This window comes from Neoarius graeffei, chromosome 14 (genome assembly GCF_027579695.1).
Source record: "Neoarius graeffei isolate fNeoGra1 chromosome 14, fNeoGra1.pri, whole genome shotgun sequence".
Taxonomy (NCBI): Eukaryota; Metazoa; Chordata; class Actinopteri; order Siluriformes; family Ariidae; genus Neoarius; species Neoarius graeffei.
Window position 1 is genome coordinate 71734607 of NC_083582.1, and position 20859 is coordinate 71755465.

At 40.6% G+C, this 20859-nt stretch overlaps 1 protein-coding gene across 3 annotated transcripts in view; it reads left to right on the forward strand.

Moving 5' to 3' along the window:
- The window catches only part of LOC132898583 (cytochrome P450 4F3), a 59127-nt gene that overhangs the window by 13749 nt on the left and 24519 nt on the right, over nt 1–20859 (forward strand). Inside the window, exons 1-4 of one of the 3 annotated variants that reach the window (XM_060940297.1) lie at nt 3125–3307; nt 5711–5855; nt 7524–7577; nt 15260–15387. In XM_060940297.1, coding sequence (XP_060796280.1) covers nt 3305–3307; nt 5711–5855; nt 7524–7577; nt 15260–15387 — 330 coding nt within the window. In that variant the 5' untranslated portion in view covers nt 3125–3304. Of the gene's footprint in view, nt 1–3124; nt 3308–5710; nt 5856–7523; nt 7578–15259; nt 15388–20859 lie in introns of those variants that run through there. The other 2 variants (XM_060940295.1, XM_060940296.1) reach the window with 2 other exon arrangements.

Genomic DNA, 20859 nt, shown 5'->3' on the forward strand with positions numbered 1-20859 from the left:
CAGGTCACCAGTCAATCACGGAGCTTACAGAGCCATTCACACTCACACTTATGGGCAATTTAGGCTACATCCACATGACAACGGCAACGAGATTTTTTTTTTAGCGGGTAAAAAAAAAATCACGTCCACATGGGCAACGGATCAGTAAAATATCAGGTACATATGGCAATGCAACGCTTGCTGAAAACGATGCAATACACATGCCACACCTCTATGTGCGCTGTAAGACGGTCCCATCGGAGACACCAGAACAATAGAAGAAGTAGGACGCATGCACATAAACCCCTTCTTCTACCCAGCGTGAATGAGTGAGTGCTGCTTGTTCTAGTCATGTGGTTGTGACGTCATCGTAAACAAATCCGCTCTACTCATCCAGACGACTTCGCAACGGCGCCGTTGCCAGATTTTTCCACTCTGGAAACCGTTCTCAAAAAATAGCATTTTGGGGCACCCAAAACGCCGGTGCCGGTGCTGCTCTTGCCAGGCCGAAACGATAAAAAATTTTATCGGATTCACCTGAATCCATTGTCGTGTGGACAGGGCCTTAGAGTAACCAGTTGACCAAATCTGCATATCTTTGGACTGTACAGTAAGTAGTTTAAGTGACCATAGCGAACTCTGCCAGTGGAAACTGCCTCATATATCAAATGATGACATTTAGGACTGCCTCCTTTTCTTTGTGTCCACAAATGGTACTGGGCCCAAAAGACTGAAAAACAAAATCTACTTTCAGATGGATGTATATACAACTCCAAATCAGAAAATGTTAGGACGGTATGGAAAACGCAAATAAAAAAAGAAAGCAGAGATTTCAAAATTTGTTTTGACTTGTATTTCATTACAGACAGAATGAACCCAAGATATTTCATGTTTTGTTGGTCAACTTTGTTTCATTTGTTAATATACATCCATTCCTGCATTTCAGGCCTGTAACACATTCCAAAAAAAGGTGGAATGGGGGAAATTTATGGCTAGTCATGAGGTACTATTAAATGATGTGATTTGAAACGGGTGATGTCAACACGTGATTGTAATCATGACTTGGTACAAAATCGGTATCCAGGAAAGGCCTGCTCTTTGAGAAGTAAAGATGGGCCGAGGATCTCCAGTTTGTCAACAAATGTGTGAGAAAATTATTGAAATGTTTAAAAACAATGTTGTTGAAAGAAAGATAGGAAGGAATTTGGATATTTCGTCCTCTACGGTGCATAATATCATTAAACGATTCAAGGAATCTGGAGGAATTTCGGTGCCTAAAGGTCAAGGGCACAAGCCTAATCTGAACACCTGTGATCTCCAATCCCTCAGACAGCACTGCATCAAGAACCATCCTTCATCTGTAGCTGATAGAACCACATGGGCTCAGGATTACTTTGGCAAACATTTATCAAGCTACAATACAGAGTTATATCCACAAATACCAGTTAAATCTTTACTGTGCAAAAAGGAAGCCTTGTGTTAACTATGTCCAGAAGCACCATTGACTTCTCTGGGCTCGGAGGCATCTGGGATGGACCATCACACAGTGGAAATGTGTTTTGTGGTCAGACAAATCAGTATTCCAGGTCTTTTTTTGGAAGAAATGGACACCATGTGCTTCAGACCAAAGATGAAAAGGACGATCCAGACTGTTACCAGGAACAAGTCCAAAAGCCAGGGTGTGTCACGGTATGGGGTTGTGCCAGTGCCCTTGGCAAAGGTAACTCACACTTCTGTGATGGACCATTAATGCAGAAAAGTACACTGAGATTTTAGAGCAACATGTGCTGCCTTCAAGACGACATCTTTTCCAGGGAGATTTCACCAAGACAATGTAAAACCACATTCTGCACACATTACAAAGGCATGGCTGTGGAAGAAGAGGGCGTGTCCCCTTTGTCTCTAATAGAGAATGTGTGGTGAATTTTGAAACAAAAATTATGACCATGACAGCGCCGTACTGTTGGACACCTTAAGACCTGTTTGCAGCAGGCCCAGCGCCAGGAACAGTTTACTAAGGGGGCAATTAGAAATCGCAAGGGGGCAAATATTTTTTCATATAGTGTGTAGTAGTGATGGCGGTCTGACAATGTGTTTCAAACAATTAACTGCGCCAACCACAAAACCACGGCCCCGAAGGTTGCTTTAGTCTGGGAAAATCATGTGACATATTACCAGGGCAGTTGCACTTTATCAACACGCGTGCCCACCTGTTAATCCTCCCCTCCAATTTTCTCACAGACACGCGTTACAACCGGAAAGATGCCAAACATAAAACAACACACACAAACCTACAGGCAAGTCCTTTAAATTTAAAATACATACAAATAGCTCCGTGGCATGAAAACAAAACGTCAATGCAAGTCTAAGGTACTTGGCTCAGCGGCCAAAATCATAATTTAAAAAAATCAACAGACCCCGCGGCGGCACCAGTAATAGCCTTCCTGACTCGCACCGAGTCAACGCTAACCACTTAATCCGCGATCCCAGTTTAGGCGTGTAGGGGACTAAACACTCTGAAGTGATGAATTTCACCCCCGCTGCATGGGGATGACGTCAACGACACATATTCTTACGCTATTTGCGCACAAAGCGGACCATATATGAACACATACACCAACATAAACGGAGATAAACTTAGCCTACAAAGAAAGAAAATGGATTCACAATATTGTGATTGAATTCGTTTAATTCGGAAGGGGAAAGACTACTCCCGTAAACTGACTGCATATTGCAGGATATTGCAGAGACAGTGCACTTGTAAGTGTGCATGTAAAACCCCCGCCAGCACGACCCGTGTCCTTATCACAGGTCTGTGTGTGCGCGGCTGTGTCAGCATTTCACACATACACCCACAATAACTAGTCCCCAGTAGTTAGGATTGATACATATGTCTAAAACAGGGTTAATATTAAATTCAGGCTTTTTGAAATAATCCTACATTAATACAGTTGAATTCTACGATTGCAACGTAAGAATCATAACAACCAATCAGATTTGTTCTACCGTGCCAGTTTTAGTAGTGATTTATGTGAAATGTATTTTTGTGCAATGTGCAACCACTTAATATTTCGTATTTGAAAATGCAAATTATTAATACGTCTATAAAACATTATATTTTCATAAGAAAACAATTAAGTGATCTGAGTCTCCGTTGAGGGGGCGGGGCTGTAGCCACGAGGGGGCGACGCCGCCTTTCGCCCCCCCCATGGCGCCAGGCCTGGTTTGCAGGAAGAATGGAACAAAACAACACACTTCATCACTTGGTGTCTTCAGTCCCTAAACATCTTTCAAGTGTTGTGAGAAGGAATGGGAACATTATAAAATGGTAAATGTTTTACCGTCCCAACTTTTTTTGAAATGTGTTACAAGAATCAAAAGTCAAATAAACAATAAAATTCATGAAGTAAAACATCAAATAATGTTCTGTTGTATTGTTTTGAGTGCAATACAAGTCAAAGATTATTTACAAATCATTGTTTTCAGTTTTAATTTCAATTTCAACACACCATCCCAACTTTTTCTGATTTGGGGTGATATTTACAATTCATTGATTACTTGCAGAGGAGTCATCACTCCATCTTCTGAAATATTAGCTAACTAGTTAGCTTTGTTTGGAATTGACAGCTTGCTAAAACTGGAGTGGGAGTTTGGTGACCTTTAATTATCTCTTTATCTCTGAGATTGGCTGATACAGTGTAATATCCCTTCTTGGCTGATGTCCTTGATATCTGAAACAGACAAATGACTATACTGTTATTAGCAAACAGCATTTGTCAATAGCATGTTGCACTGTCAGACTGTTTCTTTGATGGCTCTTATACAACCCCAATTCCAAAAAAGTTGGGACACTATGTAAACTGAAAATGAAAACAGAAAGTGATGATTTGCAAATCATGGAAACCCTATATTTCATTGAAAATAGTACAAAGACAACAAATCAAATGTTGAAACTGAGAAATTGTATTGTTTTTCGAAAAATATATGCTCATTTTGAATTTGATGTCAGCAACATGTTTCAAAAAAGTTGAGATGGGGCATGTTTACCACTGTGTTGCATCACCTCTACTTTTAACAACACTGTAAATGTTTAGGAACTGAGGAGACCAACTGCTATAGTTTTGAAAGAGAAATGTTGTCCCCTTTTTGCCTGATATACAATTTCAGTTGCTCAACAGTTCGGGGTCTCCTTTGTCGCATTTTGCGCTTCATAATGCACCAAATGTTTTAAATGGGAGACAGGTCTGGACTGCAGGCAGGCCAGTTTAGCCCCTGGACTCTTTTACTACAGAGCCATGCAGTTTTAATATGTGCAGAAAGTGGTTTGGTATTGTCTTGCTGAAAGAAGGAAGGCCTTCCCTGAAAAACATTTTGTCTGGATGGCAGCATATTGCTCTGAAATGTGTATATATCATTGAACATTAATGATGCCTTCACAGATGTACAAGCTACCCATGTCATGTGCACTAATGCCCCTCATACCATCACAGATGCTGGCTTTTGAACTGTGCGCTGATAACAAGCCGGATGGTCCCTCTCCTCTTTAGCCTGGAGAACAGTGTCCATGATTTCGAAAAAAAAGAATTTCTACTTTTGATTCGTCAGACCTCGGGACAGTTTTCCTCTTTGCCTCAGTCCATCATAAAAGAGCTCGGGCCCAGAGAAAGCGATGGTGTTTCTGGATATTGTTTATATCTGGTTTTAACTTGCATTTGTGGATGCAGTAATGAAGTGTTTTCACAGACGATGGTTTTCTGAAGTGTTCCTGAGCCCATACAGTGATTTCCACTACAGACATGTGTCTGCTTTTAATGCAGTGTCTCCTGAGGGCCTGAAGATCACAGGCATCCAATGTCAGTTTTCAGCCTTGTCTCTTGCCTACAGAGATTTCTCCAGATTCTCTGAATCTTTTAATGATGTTATGTACCATAGATGATGCGATCCCCAAATTCTTTGCAATTTTATATTGAGGAACGTTATTCTTAAATTGTTGCACTGTTTGCCCACACAGTCTTTCACAGAGCGGTGAAACCCCCCCCCCCCCCCCCCCCCCATCTTTACTTCTGAGAGACTCCGCCTCTCTGGGATGCTCTTTTTTATACCCAACCATGTTACTGACCTGTTGACAATTAACCTAATTATTATTATTTTTTATCATTACACAACTTTATCAGTCTTTTGTTGCCCCGTCCCAACTTTTCTGAAACATGTTGCTGACATCAAATTCAAGGTGAGCATATATTTTCCCAAAACAATAAAATTTCTCAGTTTCAACAGTTGATATGTTGTCTTTGTACTATTTTCAATGAAATACAGGGTTTCCATGATTTGCAAATCTTCACATTCTGTTTTTATTTATGTTTTACACAGTGTCCCAACGTTTTGGGAATTGGGGTTGTATAACAAATAAATCAATTCGTATTGATAGTTGTATGAGAGTGATGGGATGAATTAATTAGTTCATTATTGTAATATGTAAAGAGGCTGCTTTGAGCATGTTCATTCTGATAGATAAATATTAATTCTTCAGTGTAAACAAACCATACAAATGGTTGCTATTATTATAATTTTAGACTTAAATATTATTATTATTATTATTAATTCATGTAATAGCTGCTAGTGCAAGCTATCAAACATCAAAATTAACTCCCATATAGCACATCAAAGATGTATCAGTATTATTTCTGGAAACTCAATATTGTTTATATTGTTATTGTGACCTCTGTCTCAGATACAGACTGATGAAGTGGGTCTCCAGGAAGTGGATGAGCTGATAAGGACATACCGTCACTCCTGTGCCTGGTTTCTTGGCCCCTTTTATAACCTTGTGCGCTTTTTTCATCCTGACTACATCAAACCTTTGCTTCTTGCCTCTGGTAAATATTTTATTGGACTAGACTGAGTGACATATGTACCTTGCATATCTTCAATTGTTCAAACAATTAATAGCTCCTGATTTGTCTCTGGGGTTTAGAACCCTTCCTGTACCAATCATTATTGACAAACACACTGAGTATGACTTCTCTTACTGTAAATAATTCTGAGGAAAATTCTACCAAATGATAAGCAGTTCCTGGCTAGTCGAATCTAATATTTAAAAAAAGGCACTATATAAATGAAAATCAAGTATTACTGTTATATATTTATGATCATCATTACTAGCTCATCCGGCCAACAGGTGATGAGTTTATGACATCGTGTGTCATCTGTCCATCCGGCACCATCCACATTTCATGAAAATTGCTTCTTCTCTCTTAATTCTGTACTTATTTTTATTCTTTTTGGCAGGAAGGTAGGTCTGCCAAGGGTGCATATGGCTTCTACCCAAATTTGCATAATTGCAATTAATATTGACGATATGGAGTAATTAATCAATCCCTACCAAGCAGTTTCCACACAAATCGCTTCTTCTCCCTCAATTCTTCACTGATTTTGATTCTTTGTGGCATGAAGGTAGGGGTACCTAGGGTGCATATAACTTCTATCCAGATTTGCTTCATTACAATTATTAATGATGTTATGGACTAATTAAGCCTTAATGAGCAGTTCAACAAAAATCACTTCTTCTCGGTCAATTCCTCGCCATTTTGGATTCTTTCTGGCAAATAGGTCGGTATTCCTAGGGTGTAGAAAGCTTCTATATATAGCTTGTATGACTTTAAACTGCAACCGGTGGTGAGCCTCAGGTCTAGGAGGACTTGAGTATTGGAGAAAGTGGAGTTACCCCTTAATCACCATTGCTCCCAGATCCGATCTGACCCGGAGTGGTAGCACCTGCCTGGGTTCCAGCTATGGGTTAAATAGTGCATCATTACCAATAAGGTGCTGGCAGCAGGGTGCTTTTCGGTGCAATGTGGCAAATGAACTCAACAGGGTCAATGGCACACCACCAGATGGCATGCAGAAGAGCCACTCAAATGGCCAACGGATAGCATCACTCAGCAAGTCAATTGTCGCTGCAGGGAAATTTCCATACCTGTCAGGTCTGTGGCACTTTTGTGCACCACTTGGCATCAGGTCTGGAGGTCCAGAGAGAAAACACAATGGGGGCACGACATCGCTTGTCTTACCTTACTGTGCAAGGCGCTTTGTTAGGAGAGGAGATAGGCTCATTCATGCCACCACTGTGGATGACTCTGTCACCCTAGTGCAGGCCTCATGGCCCGTCTGTGTTTCTGCGCATCCTAATGAAGCAGTCATCATCACTAGCGATGGATGGCCGACGGAGAGACGGACTATGTATAGCTTGTATACAGTGTATATAGTGTATATACTGTAGCTTGCAACATTTATTGCGCAAGGTGGCCCACTTTAGATCATTCCTTCTGGACTAGACGGGGCTGGAGTGCGCTACATCATCACTGATGTTCTCATTCTATTTACAATGTCGCATCTTTGTTTTGTTATGGAATGGAATTGACATTTAATTACAAACTGTCTGAAATGTACGCTAACTCATAGCAGCTGAGAAAATAAGACAATTGATCCTATATAAAAGTATTTAGTATTGGTATTCATACTGTATGTGTTATTTTCCTCACCAGCTTCCATTACATTTAAAGATGAGCTGTTCTATGGGTTTATGAGACCTTGGCTTGGTAAGTAATATCCCTTCTTTGCTAATCTCTCTCTCTCTCTCACACACACACACACACGCTTCCATGTTGAATGGGGACCAAGTTTCTGATCATCACTTTTGGGGACCACCCTTTCTAAAAGTTCTAGAGGGATGAAAAAAAATCAGGTACACTTACCATAGCTTTGTTTGCTTATACACTACTTCAAATATCTGAATTGATGAAGTAATGTGATGACGGTGCTAAATGGGGACTTGTGAAAAATCTAGAGAAAATGGACATATGGGGACCTAATTTACATATTATTTGCATAATTCACACAAGTTCCATTTGACTAGTGGGGACCTTGCAACAACAATGAGTGCATTATTTATGATAAATGGCATGCATCTCTATCAAGTAAATCCTCAGTTTATTGCATTTGTTAAAAAAAGGTTCAATCTGCAACCAAATTGAAATAAAAAAGGTACAGTACATCAGTAACAGTTCAAATTTTGAAATTTAGCTTTGCTTGGTTGATAGTAAGTCACATAGAAATGTAACATGAGGCCTGTAAATAGTGCTAGTGATGCAAAGTATCACTCTTGCATAGAACCCCTCGTGCTGTGCATGTAGCTATCTTCACAACATAGCAGACTCCCTCGGACGACATGAGGAAGAAACCTTGAGAGGAACCAGACTCAAAAGGGAACCATCCTCATTTGGGTGATAACAGATAGTGTGATTATAAATAACTTGCTTTGATAAACTCATTTATAGTTTTAGCACCAAGTCTGTTTTGTTGAAGTTATAAACTGTTCATTGATGGAGGCTTGAGTGTAAAACTGTTCATGACAACTGCAGTCCTAAAGTTATCATGGCGATTGTAGTCCTCAGCCATCATAGCAAAACTGTAAGTGTCCAAAGCGTCTTCTGTGTCTTTCAACTGTCCACATGGGGCCGTCCTCCACAGGAGCGATGTGACGAGACTCTAGCCCATGGGTGTCAAACTCTGGCCAGCGGGCCAAATTTGGCCCGCAGTGTAATTATATTTGGCCCACGAGGCAATCCCAAATGACTACTCGTCGGATTTGTGTATACAGCACATTCACCGCTAATACTACAAATCCCATAATGCTTTGCTGTTGTTTTGGCGCGTCAATCAGGACAGGACCCAGAAACGCAGTAGGACGTCCAAACGTTCAACAACAAACGGACAGTTGCCATAGCAACTTCACGCTACAACTTTCACCGTGCTACCCCTTCCCAAAAATGGTGAAAAGAAAGGCAGAAAACCGGAGCTTTCTGCACAGGTGGGAGGAAGAATACCTTCGCTCGATACTGAGGATTTCCTCAGCTCAGATCCTGAGCCCAGACATTGATGAACTAGCATCCAAGAAGAGATGCCAGGTATCTGGCTTGGGCACATCAGATTAGATCAGTGTGTAGCAAACTGAGCAATAATTAACCTTTTCTTTATGCACTTTTTCTTGCTACTCCAAGGCATGGGCTTGAATGGTTGATTGATTGATTTATTATTGTTGTTTTATTTTTAAAATTATTAGCCTGTGGAAAAAGTTTATTTTGATATTTAAATCAGAAGGCTGCAAATAGAAAAGAGGCATACGATTTTTATTTAAATTTCATTTAATAAATGAATGCCATTGATGTGTTTTTTTAATTTGAAATTTGATTTAGCATGTCTGCATTATTGTTATATATTGTATAGTAATAAGCGTTGCTTGTTCCATATTCAATGTTAAAGCAAAACTTGTTTGGGTCCATATTAAAAGGTTCATTTGTTCAATGTTGGCCCGCGACTTTGTCCAAGTTTTAAATTTTGGCCCACTGTGTATTTGAGTTTGACACCCCTGCTCTAGCCAGATGTAGGGCATCAGGATGGATCAGGCAGGTCCGAGGAGCAGAAGTGGTCAGCATCTTATTGATGTCTCATTATGATAGACTCAATTTTATGGAACTACTTCTTCCTCTTGTAAGATTGTTATTTATCTGCTTCAAAACATCTTTACAATTTCACCATAGGGGTTAATTAAAATTGTTATTTGTGTCATTTTGTAACCCATTTATGCAAGAAGCTATAACCCAGTTATTTGATCTCTTGGGGGAAAAAAAAGAAAAAAACAATTGGCACCAATGGAAATCAAAGAAATAAACCCTCTGGGGTTGAGAGCTTTGCCGGCGAAGCTTGACAGGTTTAGAATGAGTAGGTCATGTATTTAGATAAATATCTTTGTGAGTTTTTTATCATACAAGCATAATAAACAGATTGACAGAAACTTTATACTTTGTGCCCACTGCCAAATAATATTATAATTTTCAAATTACCTAAATTAGATGAAACATAAAACTTGTCACCATACTCAGTCACACCGGAGTCGGAGCGCTGAGCGCACACTTACACATTCATAAAAGACTATTCACATGGTAAGGGCATGATAATCACTTTCACTCTTTCATTTTCAATTGGTTTCTCTTTCACAGTGGGAACACCCACCGTAAACAGGATAAAATCTGTCAGTCACAGTTTAGGCTGTTTGGAGGTAAAACTTGTTGCGAGATGGCACGCAGATTTTATGTGCTTTGGATGATTCAGGACAGCGATTCAATTCAATCTTGAGAACTATGACACTGATGATGAACGGTGCCTTTTTTTCTTTTTTTTAAAACTTCGACTCAATCCAGCCAAACTTGAGTAAGTGTAAATATTTCTTCTATTTATTATAAGCAGATCGGTTGATATTTGTGCACTGTAGTGCATACACAGGAAAAATTACTGAGCAATTTTTCCAGAGTTAAAATAATTTCCTCAAAAATAGTTAGTTTTGCTCAATTTTGAGTTTAGAGAGTAAAATGTGGAGTTGGAGTTGGAGCAACATTAGAGTAATTGTGTAACAGAGCTTGATTGTGGCTCTGAACTGAGTAAAATAGTACAAGAGTTCATTTCAAGACACACTAAATAGAGTCAAATACCAAAATAAAGTCAAATACCAGATAAATGAAGCTGTTTTAAAAAGCAGTTTTAGAACTTTGTTAGAATGTGTGAAAAAACATGACCTTACCCATTGTGACGTGACCTGATGGGATTAAGAGTTACTCTGATGGGATTAAGAGTTGGCAGTGGGAGGGGTTTTCACTCTTCTCATTGAATGAATGGAAATTTTTTTTACCCTTCTCATTGAATACCCCTCCCACTTCCAACCCTTTATCCCAAAACAATAGGACATACGTTTTTTTGATGGCCAGTTAATTGTCCAAATCAATGGAGCAGATTTAAGTTTTTGTGCTTGATCCATTCCTAAGACTGAACAGAATCACCTCAATTGACCAAAACGGTTCATCACAATGGTTAAGGTCATGTTTTTTCACACATTCCAACACAGTTCTAAAACTACTTTTTACATCTTCATTTATCTGTTATTTTTTTAAGTACATTCATGACATACAGCTTACATTGATATTATTGTAGCTGAACTTGTACTGAATACAAAAAAGTCATATGACTTTGAAAATACTGCTTAGATTTGTTGAAACTGACAACAAAATCAGAGTATGGCAAAATCATTAGAGTGCCAGAAAATACCCTCAGACCACAGAGGGTTAAAGAAATGCCCAAAAAACTGTCATATCAATAACGTGATGGCATGTCAAGTGTAGATAATATTATTAAAGTTATGCCATGACTGGTGACCCCTTGAGCAGGATTAAATTCAGGGCTGTTGTACTGGCTAAGCCATAAATTACCTCTAATTTTACGATTTATTCATGGCTTTTAATTAGCTACAGCACAATAGAGAAGCTTTACTACAGAATTACAGGTAGTACTTGGTGAGTTTGTGTAAAGCCAGTGAGAATTTTCTTCAGAGAAAAAGCAAACTCAAGCCACTGTTAAGGTACATGAGTCACCAGCTCCAGGGCTTGTGGTTTATTTGATTAAGATTTCCCATGATAATATGCAGTGTAGGAAATAAGGAATTTTAAGCAGACTGTCACAGGACAGACGAGTCTGAAATGTTATCTGTCCATCCAAATTTCAGCCTGGCCAAATGACAGGCCTGGAACAATGAGGCCGGGGGTCCAGGGCCTGTCTTAGGGCCCCGGAAGCTGAAGGGCTTTTGATGCCTGGAGATGCTTCTCAGCTATTTCCAGGCACATTTTTGTGATCTTCAAAGGTCAAGTTACACTAGACGTGAGTTGCTAATTGCACTACAAATTGAATTTCATTTACAAGAAAATGTCAGAAGATTCAAGAAAAGCATGCTTAAAGTTCTACCCAAGAAAACAGTAGCACACACAGCTCAGTTCCATGTCTAGAAAAAAGTATGGGGGCCAAGGATTTTCCAGTTGGTCACAACTTACTGGTACTCATATATACAGTACAGGTACTATCATGACACTCATGAAACATGATGTCAACAATCAGTGCGTTTACATGCACATCCAAATCGAGCTGCTGTCGGTAATCGAGCAAAGGGTCCCAGCAGGGGTGCCAGAGAAATCCAATCCTACATGCACACAAGGAAATCGACCTATTGTGTGAGGTACATTGTGCACCCAAGCCACAGGTGGCGCTACACGCCCCATCGTGTTGGTACACTTCTGGTTGTCGTCATGAAGAAGAGCTATTCAAGAGTGTAAACAAAGTTATCAGTTCCGTGTTCTCCATTGCGCGTTTTTCTCCCGTCCATGAATTTTAATATATTCAACTCCTTAAGCTGAATGAGCATGAACTCTGTCTCCTCATTGCTCCAGAAGTGCACGTTTCTGCTCACCATTTTCTCTTCTTCGTTTGTTCCTCCTGACCTCTTCTGCTGCTCGCTACTACTGTTGTCATGCCGACCGAGGCTGTTGTGTTTCCCGCTTGTGGTCTCGTCACTCGTCACTTCCGGAAGGGGCAGTGCTGAAGTAAGTAGCTCGACTACGTAGCTCGATAGGGTATACATGCACTAAGTAGCTCGGCAAAAATCACATAGGTCGTGTAGCTCGATTACGAGAAATCAAGTTCGGTTCAATTTCAGCCTAGCTAAGGTGTATCCATGGCATTTAGAACTTCGATTTCAGTCGAGCAACGGCAGAAATTCAATTTTCTCTATGTGCATGTAAACGCACTCATTGACTATTTTTTATACTCTGTTTATAATAAGTCGATAAGAAATGTAGTGGCGGCACGGTGGTGTAGTGGTTAGCGCTGTCGCCTCACAGCAAGAAGGTCCTGGGTTCGAGCCCCATGGCCGGCGAGGGCCTTTCTGTGTGGAGTTTGCATGTTGTGTCCGTGTGGGTTTCCTCCGGGTGCTCCGGTTTCCCCCACAGTCCAAAGACATGCAGGTTAGGTTAACTGGTGACTCTAAAATTGACCGTGAGTGTGAATGGTTGTCTGTGTCTATGTGTCAGCCCTGTGATGACCTGGCGACTTGTCCAGGGTGTACCCCGCCTTTCGCCCGTAGTCAGCTGGGATAGGCTCCAGCTTGCCTGCGACCCTGTAGAAGGATAAAGCGGTTAGAGATGATGAGATGAGAAATGTAGTAATTAATACCAATACAACTATTCTGACATAATAGAGTTACAATTTTGAGGACGAGATTCTGAGTAACTTTAGAACAAAATGACTTTTAAAATGACTCAGAAGTAGACATGGTCATATCATTTGGCATTCAGACTGAAATCTGCTGGAGGAGAACTTAGAAAATAGAAGAAAAAACTATTAAAATATAAATTTACATCCAAAAAAGTTTATGACTGACTGTCATTCTTATTATGAATTTTAAAAAATGCACATAATAATAACAACAGAAGCACTGACTGTCAATTTGGTACTTAACATAATACTGTACTGCAAAGTTTCATGTAGGGCACTACAGTGGTGTAGTGGTTAGCGCTGTCGCCTCACAGCAAGAAGGTTCTGGGTTCGAGCCCGGTGGCCAGTAAGGACCTTTCTGTGCGGAGTTTGCATGTTCTCCCCGTGTCCGCGTGGGTTTCCTCCGGGTGCTCCGGTTTCCCCCACAGTCCAAAGACATGCATGTTAGGATAATTGGTGGCTCTAAATTGACCGTAGGTGTGAATGTGAGTGTGAATGGTTGTTTGTCTCTGTGTGTCAGTCCTGTGATGATCTGGCGACTTGTGCAGGGTGTACGCCGCCTCTCACCCATAGTCAGCTGGGATAGGCTCCAGCTTGTCTGCAACCCTGTAGAACAGGATAAGCGGCTACAGATAATGGATGGATGGAAAGTTTCATGTAAACTGAACTCTTAATCAACCGACTGGATTAATCAGATACCGTCAACCCTAAAGCACGAGTTCAAGTGCATCATGCAATAAAAATAACAGTGAATACAGAGTATATATATATATTTTTTAATTTTATTATTATTATTATTGTTGTTGTTGTCTTATTTAGTGTGCTACAGTTTGCATCTCAGAATCAGATACTGGTTTGGAGAGAGAGCGAGAGAGAGAGATTGATTGATTGATTGATTGATTGATTGATTGATTGATTGATTGATAATTTTCATAGATTTATTTTCAGAAATCGAGACGGCCTTTGGATTTCATAAAATTGGTGAAATTTAGTTCATTCTGAAATGTGGTCATTGTGATATATGTTTATTTCTGTAATATCTCACAAAATATCAGGCCATTCTGTTCTGTGGCTGGGAAGTTATTTAATTTGAAGGGATTAAAGCAAATAACGTGCATGAAATCGCTCGCTTCGTGCAGTCAAGCAGACAGAGGAAGTCCATGTGTGTGCGCATGCGCAGGTTTACCTTTGAGTGTGCACTGACAGTTCCATCATTCTGTCGCTAAACGAACAGCTGATCACACCGAGGTGCTCGCTGACCGCCGATATTTATTAGTTTGGTCCTGCGTTTCCTTTCCTTCGTATATAACATAACGTCTTTTCTTCTCGCTTTCTTTCCGTTACTGTAGTCGCTCTTTCACGTTTCATTCGCACACTCACGTCCTCCATTTTTCTCTCCTGTTTCAAATTTGTATCCCACAATGCCTTGCACGAACAGGGAAAGCCCACCATGTCATGCATGACATAGTATCTTGTATTGGGTCATGGTGAAGCAGGAAAAAATAGCAGAGAATTTAGGGCCATGTGGCTCTAAATTCATTAATTGTTCTATTTAAAAAAAACTAATAAAATTGGAAGTCTGTGATTCAAATTCAGTAGCTTTCGGTCATGAAACAAAAATAATTGCGTGTCCGGGAAAATTATTTTTATGACCTACACTTGAAAAATCTGAAAGGCAGTCTAGCTTTAAGGTTCAAAAATAGCCTACATAAAACATTTCCATATTGTTTTGGTGAAATTAATTTGTTTTTTAATGGATATATCAAATTATATTACTTGCACGAAAGCTCCATTTTGACGAAATCAAAACCAGATTATGTCATTTTTGCCTGTTTACCAGAATTCAGTTCCAGCGACTTTAACTGTCTGATACAGTACATGGCATGGACAAGCATTTCTTTTATTCATATTGTGCAGGAGATTCACAATCTCTGCTTCTCAGATTTAATGTTTGAATCACATTTTGTGCCTAAATGAAATGTCTGTCAACACCATGAAACAATTGCTTCCTGGTGGCTGTTTTAAGACTTTTTCAGGATCCGTGGGAACCTTGTAAACGGTTAATATACGCTGTATTTGTGTGTCAGGCATGACTAGACCATTGCTGTGTGTTTACTTGTGTGTGAAACAGGACAAGGGCTTCTCCTGAATAATGGACAACAATGGTTTCGTCAGCGTCGTCTTCTCACTCCGGCCTTCCACTTTGACATCCTAAAAAACTACATTCAGATCTTCAACGACTCCACCAACATCATGCATGTAAGCCTGCGAGTATCCTGCATCTAACTCATGACAGTAGTTATTAGCCACATACTCAGCTTTCAGTTAGTTATGTGTGTTAAATTGTGACCTGTGAAAGAGGAAACCACCAAGAGAAATGATGACTACGTAGTGTGAATGTTGTTGAAGACAAATTTACTGTTACAAAGAACTGAAAAAAAAAAACACTTCTGCTTTTCCAGTGATGGAAATCAACTCCAGTTTCTGAAAATATGCATGAACTTGAAATTGATCCACTGTATTGACCCAAGAGGTTATAAAAGGGATTGATGCAAATGTATTTTATAATACAGGATATCGTAGGCTAAAATGAACATCAGGATTATTCTGATCATTTTACTGTATTGAGTGAACATGACTTTGATGTTATAGCCCACATCCCTGCACCCATGAGACCCCTTGCAATATTAACCTTGGTGCAAAATATAACATTCACACTTGACTTTACATACAGTCATTAAAATTTCACATTCTGCATAATTATTGCATACAGTGGTGCTTGAAAGTTTGTGAACCCTTTAGAATTTTCTATATTTCTGCATAAATATGACCTAAAACATCATCAGATTTTCACACAAGTCCTAAAAGTAGATAAAGAGAACCCAGTTAAACAAATGAGACAAAAATATTATACTTGGTCATTTATTTATTGAGGAAAATTATCCAATATTGCATATCTGTGAGTGGCAATAGTATGTGAACCTTTGCTTTCAGTATCTGGTGTGAGCCCCTTGTGCAACAATAACTGCAACTAAACGTTTGTGGTAACTGTTGATCAGTCCTGCACACCGGCTTGGAGGAATTTTAGCCCGTTCCTCCGTACAGAACAGCTTCAACTCTGGGATGTTGGTGGGTTTCTTCACATGACCTGCTCGCTTCAGGTCCTTCCACAACATTTCGATTGGATTAAGGTCAGGACTTTGACTTGGCCATTCCAAAACATTAACTTTATTCTTCTTTAACCATTCTTTGGTAGAACGACTTGTGTGCTTAGGGTCATTGTCTTGCTGCATGACCCACCTTCTCTTGAGATTCAGTTCATGGACAGATGTCCTGACATTTTCCTTTAGAATTCGCTGGTATAATTCAGAATTCATTGTTCCATCAGTGATGGCAAGCCGTACTGGCCCAGATGCAGCAAAACAGGCCCAAACCATGATACTACCACCACCATGTTTCACAGATGGGATAAGGTTCTTATGCTGGAATACAGTGCTTTCCTTTCTCCAAACATAACGCTTCTCATTTAAACCAGAAAGTTCTATTTTGATCTCATCCATCCACAAAACATTTTTTCAATAGACTTCTGGCTTGTCCACGTGATCTTTAGCAAACTGCAGATGAGCAGCAATGTTCTTTTTGGAGAGCGGTGGCTTTCTCCTTGCAACCCTGCCATGCACACCATTGTTGTTCAGTGTTCTCCTGATGGTGGACTCATGAACATTAACATTAGCCAATGTGAGAGAGGCCTTCAGTTGCTTAGAAGTTATCCTGGGGTCCTTTGTGACCTCACCGACTATTACATGCCTTGCTCTTGGAGTGATCTTTGTTGGTCGACCACTCCTGGGGAGGGTAACAATGGTCCTGAATTTACTCCATTTGTAAACAATCTGTCTGACTGTGGATTGGTGGAGTCCAAACTCTTTAGAGATGGTTTTGTAACCTTTTCCAGCCTGATGAGCAACAACAACATTTTTTCTGAGGTCCTCAGAAATCTCCTTTGTTCGTGCCATGATACACTTCCACAAACATGTGTTGTGAAGATCAGACTTTGATAGATCCCTGTTCTTTAAATAAAACAGGGTGCCCACTCACACCTGATTGTCATCCCATTGATTGAAAACACCTGACTCTAATTTCACCTTCAAATTAACTGCTAATCCTAGAGGTTCACATACTTTTGCATATTGGATCATTTTCCTCAATAAATAAATGGCCAAGTATAATATTTTTGTCTCATTTGTTTAACTGGGTTCTCTTTATCTACTTTTAGGACTTGTGTGAAAATCTGATGATGTTTTAGGTCATATTTATGCAGAAATATCGAAAATTCTAAAGGGTTCACAAACTTTCAAGCACCACTGTACACTTGGACTTGTATGGTTGAAATCCCACATAAACAGGGTTTTTTTTTAATAGTAATTGTTGATATGGGGATGCTTTCTGTGAGAAGATGATTATTGAGGAGTCTCGAGTTTCAACATTTTGGAATCATCAGAGGTAAAGCTGATAGGAAAGTCTTCAGGCAGAGTAGTTTGCATTTTGTCATTCCTGTGTTTTTTTTTTTTGTCATATTACCTTTGAGAGGGGCGGCACGGTGGTGTAGTGGTTAGCGCTGTCGCCTCACAGCAAGAAGGTCCTGGGTTCGAGCCCCGTGGCCGGCGAGGGCCTTTCTGTGCGGAATTTGCATGTTCTCCCCGTGTCCGCGTGGGTTTCCTCCGGATGCTCCGGTTTCCCCCACAGTCCAAAGACATGCAGGTTAGGTTAACTGGTGACTCTAAATTGAGCGTAGGTGTGAATGTGAGTGTGAATGGTTGTCTGTGTCTATGTGTCAGCCCTGTGATGACCTGGTGACTTGTCCAGGGTGTACCCCGCCTTTCGCCCGTAGTCAGCTGGGATAGGCTCCAGCTTGCCTGCGACCCTGTAGAAGGATAAAGCGGCTAGAGATAATGAGAATGGGGGATGATTACCTTTGAGAGAGAAAATGGTGAGTCTGAATTATGAGGAAATCACTGTATTTATTTTATCCACATTCACTGGATATGAGCAATCGCACACTCTGATTGGCTACTCTACTACAAAGCTATCAGCTTATATACCGTGAGTAGAGAAAAACAAAATGGTGGAACGTGTTGCTGAACCAATCGAGGACAAAATAAATAGTCTACTCAAAAATAAAACCCCCAAAAATACAAAAAAGCAACAAAATATGGAATAAAAGTATTTGATGGTAAGAACGTATCTTTTTTGTTTGTTTTTTAAGCATTATTATTATTACTATTATTATTATTATTTTAGCATTTTTCACAACGTAGTCATTTTGCAGATTTGTTAACATTCTTCATCTTTAAGCATTAAAATTTGTTGATTTTTTTTTTTTTAGACTGGTTCGCAAGCTCAAAGAAGAATAAAATGTGAATATTTTACTACACATGTATGCAATTTGTCACGTGTCCACTAAGCAGAAATGATTTTGTCGGATGTTTTGTATAAAGTTTTCATTTATCGAGTTTTCAAAAAACAAAAATAAAATGTTCTGTTTCTCAAAATCCACTGAATGTGGATAGAATAAAACAGTTATTCCACTCAATATCGTTGTACACGGGTTATAGCCAACTTGGTGCTACACGCCTCGTCTGCTATCAGCTCATGTACGACTCGATTTTGTGGAATAACTGTTAAATGGCTGTTATACAAGTAACACAGCAACAAATATGTTTCCCAGACATTCTATAATCTTTAAACTTCACTATAAACTGACTAAACATACATGCTGTACCTTAAATAACTAAGTTGTTAGTGTTGGTAAATTGCGATGGTAGAAGAGGAATAAAATATCTCATCTCATCTCATTATCTCTAGCCGCTTTATCCTGTTCTACAGGGTCACAGGCAAGCTGGAGCCTATCCCAGCTGACTACGGGTGAAAGGCGGGGTACACCCTGGACAAGTCACCAGGTCATCACAGGGCTGACACATAGACACCGACAACCATTCACACTCACATTCACACCTACGCTCAATTTAGAGTCACCAGTTAACCTAACCTGCATGTCTTTGGACTGTGGGGGAAACCGGAGCACCCGGAGGAAACCCACGCGGACACGGGGAGAATATGCAAACTCCACACAGAAAGGCCCTCGCTGGCCACGGGGCTCGAACCCGGACCTTCTTGCTGTGAGGCGACAGCGCTAACCATTACACCACCGTGCCGCGTGCAGTACAGTATGTGTGCTTAAATAGTGTCCTGTGGCTGTTGAGTCCAATCAGTCTATTTAATTTATTTGTCGCATAAGAGACAGGGGAAGAATACAGGGCAAAGCCCCAATTGATTTTCAACCCCTCTTGCATAGATTTTTACACCAGATGCCCATCCTGACACAACGCTCCCCAATCTTTCTGGGCTTGGAACTGGCACTAAGTATGCACTGGCTTGTACAAACCCAGTGGCTGGGTCCATCCATCCATTATCTGTAACCACCTGTTCAGGGTCATGGGCAAGCTGGAGCCTATCCCAGCTGACTACGGGCGAAAGGCGGGGTACACCCCGGACAAGTCGCCAGATCATCGCAGAGCTGACACATAGACACAGACAACCATTCACACTCACATTCACACCTACGGTCAATTTAGAGTCACCAGTTAACCTAACCTGCATGTCTTTGGACTGTGGGGGAAACCGGAGCACCCGGAGGAAACCCACGCGGACACGGGGAGAACATGCAAACTCCACACAGAAAGGCCCCTGTCGGCCGTGGGATTCAAACCCAGAACCTTCTTGCTGTGAGGCGACAGTGCTAACCACTACACCACTGTGCCAGTCATCAGGAGACTGTGAGCAGTGAAGTGCAGGATGAGTGTTGTTATCCAGGGAGTCATATTTGAAGGCTGCTGTGAATTCTGGGAAGTGCAGTCTTGTGTGCAAGCAGACGCAGGCATAACGCTCTTCCTAATCTCATCCAGAGAGTTTGTCTTTGCCAGTGATTCACTAAAGGAGAACTGAAGTAATTTTTAAACTTGCTTTATTTATTAATTAACGTGTTATTCAATTTCATTTTTGGTTTTAGTAACCTTATATCGTGACTCGTATTGGCAACTAATTGCAATTAAATATTATACTTATCGGCCTACTGTCGCCTCACAGCAAGAAGGTCCTGGGTTCAAGCCCAGCGGCCGGCGAGGGCCTTTCTATGCGGAGTTTGCGTGTTCTCCCCGTGTCCGCGTGGGTTTCCTCCGGGTGCTCCGGTTTCCCCTACAGTCCAAAGACATGCAGGTTAGGTTAACTGGTGACTCTAAATTGACCGTAGGTGTGAATGTGAGTGTGAATGGTTGCTGGTCTCTGTGTCAGCCCTGCGATAACCTGGTGACTTGTCCAGGGTTTACCCCGCCCATAGTAAGCTGGGATAGGCTCCAGCTTGCCTGCGACCCTGTAGAACAGGATAAGTGGCTACAGATAATGGATGGATGGATGGATGGATGGATGGATGGACTTATCGGCCTATTCGGTTTTTATCCATGTTGAATTTAGTTCGTTTGGTCCACGGCAGGTGTCACTTATCCGCGCGATCTTCACAAGACTTGTGCGAGACTTCGAAACGTGAAGTGTCAGCCAGGTGTCAGTGACGCCATCTTGAAAACTGTTTTCCAAACAAAATATTGCACAAAAACGAGTTTAAATGACGATTACTGCCTACTTTTTTCAAACTTTCCTGATTGCTATCAAAACAAACAA